General features: G+C 37.8%; 1 protein-coding gene across 1 annotated transcript; it reads right to left on the reverse strand.

The window, feature by feature from the left end:
- Positions 1 to 5452: 5452 nt before the first annotated feature.
- Positions 5453 to 7619, reverse strand: LOC136226067 (uncharacterized). The gene has a single exon (XM_066014359.1). It carries the CDS (start codon positions 7437 to 7439, stop codon positions 5637 to 5639), a length of 1803 nt encoding a protein of 600 aa, XP_065870431.1. The 5' UTR covers positions 7440 to 7619; the 3' UTR covers positions 5453 to 5636.
- Between the last annotated feature and the right edge of the window lie 651 nt (positions 7620 to 8270).

Here is an 8270-nt window from a genome sequence, read left to right on the forward strand (position 1 = left end):
AAATTTATTAACTTTTTAAGTACAAAACCGCACTCATCCGTATTTTATAGAAAATTACTAACATGACCAGTTTAATAAAATTGGATAAAGTATACAATACGCATGCATTAAACTACAAATACACAACACTATTTCATAAACTTGATGCATATTTAATTATCTAATCCTTATTTTATGAAATTAATCATAATTTAATTTATTAAATATAGAATCTATATTAGTTGGGCAGATTTGACTGAACTTAGCAATTAGCTCCTCTACCCTAGCCTGGCCCCAGCCCAATCCGAATATGATATGGGCTGAACTGGGCTTGGATAAAGTAGTAACATGTCACACCCGGTTTAGAAGTAATATAGATAACCCAAAGCTAACATTTAGATGGAGTATTAAAAAATAGTTCCAAAAAAGTTAGAAATATTAACATACAAAAAAAAAATATCACACTACATTGATATAGAAGGTTATCAAAACATCAAACAGTTATCACCATGACAACCCTGTAACGATTGATAAAAAGCCTACGCAAGAAGCAATCTAGAATGGAGTTAGGATGGAGAAAGAGTAACTGATATTGATTAGTTTGTGGATTTTTATTGCATTTAAACGCATTTTAAAACAGCAAGATCCAAAGTATTAGATTTGGACTAAAGCGCACGATATTGGATGGGCAATTATAATTAGTATCAGATCCCACTCTTCAAGAATGATGTATTGATTTGGAGACGAACCAAGCGAAAGTTAGTAAGCCTATAACAAACATGTTCGAAATGGATAGCATGGAGATAAAATGCTTGAACAAAGAGCGACCCTCAAAGATGACGATGAGGCAGTAATAAACCGAATCTCACATTGAAAATAGAGTGTGACTAGAGCTAATTAATAAAATGGATTTTGAATACATGTAAACAACCGTGAGACCTAAGATATTGGATTCAAGTCAAAAAGGACAATATCTAATAGGTCAGAATCTTACAACTTCAAAATGCCATGTTGAACTACCATCAAATCACCAACAGAAAATACAAACAGAGTTCAAGCCTGAAGCCTAAAGTGTGAAGACCAATGGGTTTAGAATTGGGATAGGTAAAGAGCACAATGAATCAGGGATTTCAAACAAGATGCCTATAAAAAAAATTGACACCAATGATCATGTTAACAATAAACATTTCTTGAACAAGAAAATAGCAACAATCAAGCTTCAAAAAAAGGTTGAAAAAGCTTTGTTGTAAGCTGCACAGGATGTTTGTGTACAATACAGTTTTCAGAAACACCTCATTGTCTCAGTCACTCATTGTTCATGCATCAACACTAGAACTACAAGGGGATAAAACATGATCAAAATCAAACACTTCAAGCTTCAAGCTAGATTGGATATATAAACAACAACAAAAAAAAAAAAAGATCATGATGCTGTAATTGGATTAAACCAAGTCAAGTTTCTAAACTATGTTTAAAACCAAAAGTTAACAGACAGAGCACTGATTTTTCACAAAATTCCCAGAATCCAAGTCTAAAGAAGCAAAGGCTGCCTGAAGAAACAATTATCACAACATTGTATAGGAAAAATACCCAAAATTTCTCGGACCTAATGCACTGAATTCTCGGCCTCAAAGTAGTAGAAACCATGTCTTTCGGTCTCAAAAAGAACAAACCTTGACCTACAACTGCTGCACAATCTCCAAGAATCATATAATGAGCAATAAAAATTCGAGGATAGAACACTCATATGCATTTCGAAGTTGGTGGACAGAAACAAACTGAGACAAGTTAATATAAACCATTAAGCAGATGTACAATAAAAAGATGAGAAAACATTTCATCTCACATCCTAAAGGTGAACTGGTTTGAGTGTTTTTGGTACAAGCTTTATCCAAGTCCGGCTATCGGGTTAGATAAAATCCCCTTCACATGTAGCTTTAAGATTAGAGCTAAGAAACTAACGTGTATCACATGTAGCTTTAAGATTAGAGCTAAGAAACTAACGTGTATATATACAGAGAGAAGCATGGGATGACACAGTACCACACTTTCATTTAAAAAATAACGAACAGACCAAAGAAAATGTTCAGTATCACACAGTGACATGTGAGACCAAAAAAAAAACTCAATCATGCCTTGTAAGAGTGTCACATCTTACATCATTATTGAGTTCCAGATAAGGCACTAGAAACGTTGCAACCTGATGGATTACATGTTTGATTCTTGATCTGTCAAGTATAAAATAGAATTCAACGACATAAGCTGCTAACTCTTTTTCTTCAGATTAATTAATAATTTTCCTGTCCTTTAATAATGGTGAATGAATTTGGCTACCCTTCACCTTCTTATATACCTACATTTTCAGCAATCTTCCCTTCATTCATTGACCTTTTCTTTTCTCCTCTTTTCAACTGGTAAGTCCCCACTGGTAATTCTAATTTGGACTAAAACCAAATCACCAAGACAGCAATTTTCTTGGAGTCGAGACATATCAATGACAATTGGGTACCAATGAACCAATTCTGACTAAGTTGGGTCAAGAGATTCAATCTATAAGATTCATTGTTGATATGGGAGATTTTCAGCTTCAATTTCCATCTTCCCCCACTAATCCTCCCTGTAAAGCAAACACCTAAGGGAATGAATGCAGATGATTAATGCATTAGCAAAGAAGCTCAATTCAATCTTCATGAGTTTCAGAAAAGGAGGAAGATGGTAGAGAATGGTGTACAGTATTTTCCCCCCATAGTATCAGCAACATTGGTCGATTTTTGTAAGTCGATTGATTTCATTGATCTATAGGCTATGTTGCACGGAATCGGAAACGCAAACTGAAGCAGAAACAGAAACGGATATCGAGAAACGTTATTTTAAAGAAAATTTAGCTAGGAAACAGTAATGGAAACTGAAAAGAAACGGAAACGGACACGAAACATGGAAACGCTAATGAAGAAGAGTTCCCGTGCAACATAGCCTATGGAGTAATCTTGTGTTTCAGTTTTTTCAGTGATGGTTTCTATTTCTTGTATTTTTTTTTTCTATGAAATGAGATGGTTGGTAGTAATGGTGATAGTGGTGGTTGTAGATGAGAGAGAAGCGAGGTCAGGAAAAGGGAGTATAAGGACAAAAAAAATAGAGGAAATCCTGAGTGTTAACAAAAGGCCAGACAAGTGTGACAAGTCAGCATAATTATGGCATTATTGTACACTAGATGAAGAGAAACATAAATTTAAAGAACTTGATCTTTACTATAATTTAATAATATTATTGTTATGACCCTGGTTGAAGAATAAACCATGATTATTAACAGCACATTACAGCGTTACAAATTTACAATGCAACTTGATGAAATATGATATGAATCAGCAAATGCACTTTGAGAGACCAAATGGTTTCAACAAGCAAGAAGAAAGGAAGTACATCTATCTGGAAAACTATCTAATGATTAGCTAACAAGCATTGACACCTCAAAATTGGCATACATGCATAGCTACCACAGCAAAATCTCGTGTTAAACAGAGAAAGAGATGATACCCAAATAGTTCAAAAAATGTGAAACCCATTCGCAACCATTTTCTGAAAATATTCAGCTTTCACCAAAGACCCCACAATGCAAAAGAGAGCTCCCATATCATATTAAACAAACTACTTCAGAGATCATAAAATATCCTTGAGCGTGATGGTAAGACAGGTAAGCAAACTACATGGTAAAGCATACAATAAACAAAAAAATGGTAAGCTTTATGCATGATAGAGAATATGCTAATAGACGTGAAGGGTAATATGGGAAACAAGGACCACGTGGTTTGGAGGGCTGTGGAGGTTAGTTACAGAGAAAGCTCTTTTTAGTATATATAGAGGGGTAAAGTGAGAAGGAGGATTATTGAAGTTCTCCATTTGGCTGCTTTAAGCAGACGCTCTGCCATTTTGGTAGAGAAGGTGGATTGGATTTTACCTCAATCCATTTATCTCTTTTATGTTTTGTATTCCCTGAATTCTACGTTCCATCTATTATATTATCAGTTAATCAGATTATGTGTGTGTGTTTGTGAGTGCATACTACTGTTACTAATCTGTTTGGGTGAGTTTGAGTTTGAGTTTTGATTGTCTATTAATTGAGCTTTCTCTCTCCTGTAACTAACCTCCACAGCCCTCCAAACCACGTGTTCCTTGTTTCCCATATTACCATATTCTCTACCAATGCACAAGAACAACATAGCATAAAAAAAAGCAAGATGGAATACTTTACCAAGCACAGAAAATGCCTATCCATTACAGCTTGACATATCCACAGCATAGTGCAGAATAAGTCAAATGTGAAGGTGGTGCTAGGTCTCTAGCCTAGTACGAATATAACAGAGAAGCTGCAGCAATATCTGCTATAGCAGTGGCAAACAAAGAAAATTTAGGCATAAAAGCATCACAAAACCAATCCATACACAAAAAGGACAAAATGTCAGGGAATTTGCTCTACAACTTCCTGGTTCAGAAAAGCCTCTGAACTTTGCAATTAGTTTTTTTTATGTAATAATGGAAAATCTTACAAAGAATAAGTGCATCGCTGCATCTTCAAATAAGTACATCTTCCGTACAGCCAGTAAATGTTTCTTTCAAATACAAACCAACCATTCAACAGGCATCCATCTCCAAGGACCTTGCATTAAAAGTCGGAATTATCTCCCTAATTAAGTACTCAACTTCCACATAGGAGATTTCTTCCATTTCTATTGCAAAAGAAACAGAGCTTCACTTTATGATTGCCAATATGATGTAATTTCATCCCACTTCTTGGCTATGGAATTATTCTGGATTAATACTAAGATTTACAATGATGATTTTTGTAAAGCCAATAGTTAGACTATAGGTCTTGTCTTGAAAGCGCGCTTATCTATCTCACATGCCATCTTAATTTTATTTTATTTTTACGTTAACTTCCAGCATGTAAATTTTAGTATAAATATTATAACTTGCAGCAGAAACAAGTATTGTCTACCCAAGTTAATTTATAGCAAACATAAATTGCAAGTTTGCTAATTTTAAGAAGTTTCCTAACATTTACATTCCTATGCAAAATCTATGGTGATACTATGAGAAAGGTTTAAATAAAAAATAAATACTATGGTCTACCTAGCTGCTATTCTGACATATCAGTAAATCAGATAAACATTTAGAAAAGATACAGTATAAGAACATAAATTTGAAGCAAATGTAGCAAGAATTCCACAAAGTTTTTGTAGGAGACCATAGGGGAGAGAGATAGAGAAAGAGAGAAAAAGAACATGATGCATGCATAAAAATCTATTTGCATAATGAAGATTCCATAAGAGATATATGCATGCTTGCATAATGAAGATTCCAGAACAGATATATGAATGCTTCAGTTGGTAACAAATTTGCTCATCTTTGTTTCTTTGAAACTAACCAAAAGTTCATACTTTTAGATCTACTGTAACAGCGTGGTCAACAGAGAAAGTAAACAAACTTCAGAAAGTTAGGACATCAAGAAAGCAATATGCCTGCAAATATACACTGATTCAATAGCAAGCCAGACATGCAAACGAAATGCCGATGCCTCTCCACCGTTACATACTACAATCATACAACAAAAGGCTACTAGAGAAAGAAAGAAAACAACAAAAAGGAAGGATCTTACTTCACTAACTGGCCTTGACCTTATCATCTCCAACAACAGACAGTATTGGCAAGCTACTTAAAAATTCATCAAGACCCTCAAAAAAACCTATCCCTTCAATATTATCTTCAACCCCATGTGCTGCTCCATTCCCTTCGCTCACGCCTGGCACTGCCTCCTCCACCTCATTACTAAACATTACATTCAAATCCAACCTTCCCAAGTCCTTTGTTCCCCGCTTTTTTCCACTACTTCCCTCTCCCTTCCCTACAGCATCTCCTTGTACATTACCTCCACCGGCCCCATTTTGCAAAATCACCTTCTTCAACCTCTCATTTTGTGATCTCTTAGTATTTTTACCAGGTGTTGATTTCCCTTTGGTAGTTTTCGCCTTCTTTCTTCTTTCATCCCAATCATCATCAGAATCAGACTCATCACCGCTGGGGTCAGAAAGATTAATATACACATCATCGTCATATATCACTTTAGGTGTGGATGCAGGTGCAGGTCGCTTGGGTTGATTAGTCTTCTTGGGTTGCTCGCGGCCGGGGAAAGGAGCAGCAAACATTGCTGATACCGGTGACCAATTATTACCAAAGCCACCTCCGCCTTTACCACCGGAAAACCCCAATGGGAAATAGCCCCAACTACAAAAGTATGTATCTTTACCAGTAATAGGTGGCGATGGTATCGTTGCCGCATGGAACGCACGTTTACATTTCTGGCACCTAATCGCACATTCCTCGTAAACCTTTGGATATTCATATAGAATGTAGCAGTATGGACATGCAGTCCAGAAACTCGGTACCTCTGACTCAGTCGCAATGGGCACATCAACCAGTCGAGTTGAACGTGTCGATACCGGGCTAGTGCGCTTAGTAGCAGGAAGGTTGGACTCGGAGCTCGTACGCTGAGTAGCAGGCCGATTCGACTCGGCGCTCGTACGCTGAGGAGCCGGGCGATTCGACTCGGACGGATTTGGTTGGCTCGGCTCAGTTGAAACAGGCTGAGGGGTTGGACGAATGGGCTCGGGTGCTTTAATTTGAGCCTGCGGGCGAACAGGATCAGCAGGTCTAGGTTGAGCCTGCGGGCGAACAGGATCAGCTGGTCTAGGTTGAACCTGCGGGCGAACAGGATCAGCTGGTCTAGGTTGAGGTACAGGACGAATTGGCTCTGCGGCTTTGTGCTGAGCTATTGGTCGAATCGGCTCAGTTAGTTTAGGAGGACTTTGAAAGCGATTGGGGCGAGTTGGCACTGGTTGAGTCACTCTATCCTCTTCGACATCCCTGCTATTTCTAGGGCTTCTTCTCTCATTTCCTTGTGATGACTGCCCCAGTGGGTACTCTTGACCAGGCATACCCATTTGCCCAAATTGCCCGATTTGTCCCAATTGTCCGAGCTGACTCACCTGCAACTCGTTATCGTACATTGCCTTCTTAGATGGGTTGGAGAACACATTCCAAGCCTCGGAAACCAACCTAAAAGCGTGATCGGCGAAAGAAAGCCTATTCCTTGTAGGATTCAGAAGCATAGCAAACTTACGGTACTGAGTAGCGGTGAGCTCCATGCACTGAGACAATCGCGGAAGCTGCAGGATCGCATAATAATCAAGGCTACTATCGCCGGTGTAGTTTATAATTCTTGACTCGCCAGCAACAATGGTATCGGCAACGACGATAATTTGGTCGGCAAACTCAAGGAGCCTTGGGTCGGAATCTCGAGCTCGGATCGCGAAAGTCTTAGCCCCTTGAAAATCGCGCGCCGTTAGGAGCTTCTCCGCTATTGTCAGCCACCGCTCCGCCTCTCCCCTATAGCTGCTACCTTCCATTTTTCCCAATTTCTCTTTCTGAACTTTCTATCTCTACACTTTTGCCTAATTTAATTTTTTAGGTCAATGGGAAGAAGAAGGGGAAGGAGGAGATGGAGAAAAGCAAAATCAAAAGGTACTGAGACTTTTATCAACTGGACGAAAAAGGACTTTTCCGTTTTTCAAGAATGACATGAAATTTTTGGATTATAGGATGTAGATGAGGGTTTTTTGGTCATTAAAAGAACCAGTTCAGAAGAGCCACTCGTGTTTTTGACAGGAGGGGTAAGAAATGGAAAAGAGGGATTTATGTGAGGGTATAATTGTCAATCAATGGAATGAAAGATTTATTGGGAGTAAGTATAATAGTCATGTTTTAAATGCACTGGTTTTGTCCGATACTGAGCTGTGAGTAAAGAAATGGGTGAGGGATTTAATTAGGAATTGACGAAAAGACCATGTTCATCTGGCGTGAGTGGCTAAACTGTATAAGGGTACAGTAGTCATTCACGAGACAACATGTTTTTTCTTATAAGTAAAAGAAAGATTAAGATATCTATTAACTATAGTAACTAGTAGTTGATTCAAAAAAAAAAAAATTATAGTAACTAGTAGTAGAGATGGTGTTATATTTAATTTACCTTGTCACTAGATTTGGTAACAATCAATTTCTCTCCTAATAATCTCCAAATTTTACTCACATTATTATTCAACATCACGCACGTGAGGCGTTAATTGGGATGCATCCGGCGCGTGTATTATACACACCAGAAGTGACGCATCAAACATCTCAGTTTGCGTCACATACTAGATTATACATGTCTCTCCTATATTATTGGAACCGTAAATTAT

Source organism: Euphorbia lathyris, chromosome 4 (genome assembly GCF_963576675.1).
Source record: "Euphorbia lathyris chromosome 4, ddEupLath1.1, whole genome shotgun sequence".
Taxonomy (NCBI): domain Eukaryota; kingdom Viridiplantae; phylum Streptophyta; class Magnoliopsida; order Malpighiales; family Euphorbiaceae; genus Euphorbia; species Euphorbia lathyris.

Bases quoted from the DNA above. Each gene is read 5' to 3' on its own strand.
- LOC136226067 (XM_066014359.1), bottom strand. From the start codon at position 7,439: ATGGAAGGTAGCAGCTATAGGGGAGAGGCGGAGCGGTGGCTGACAATA.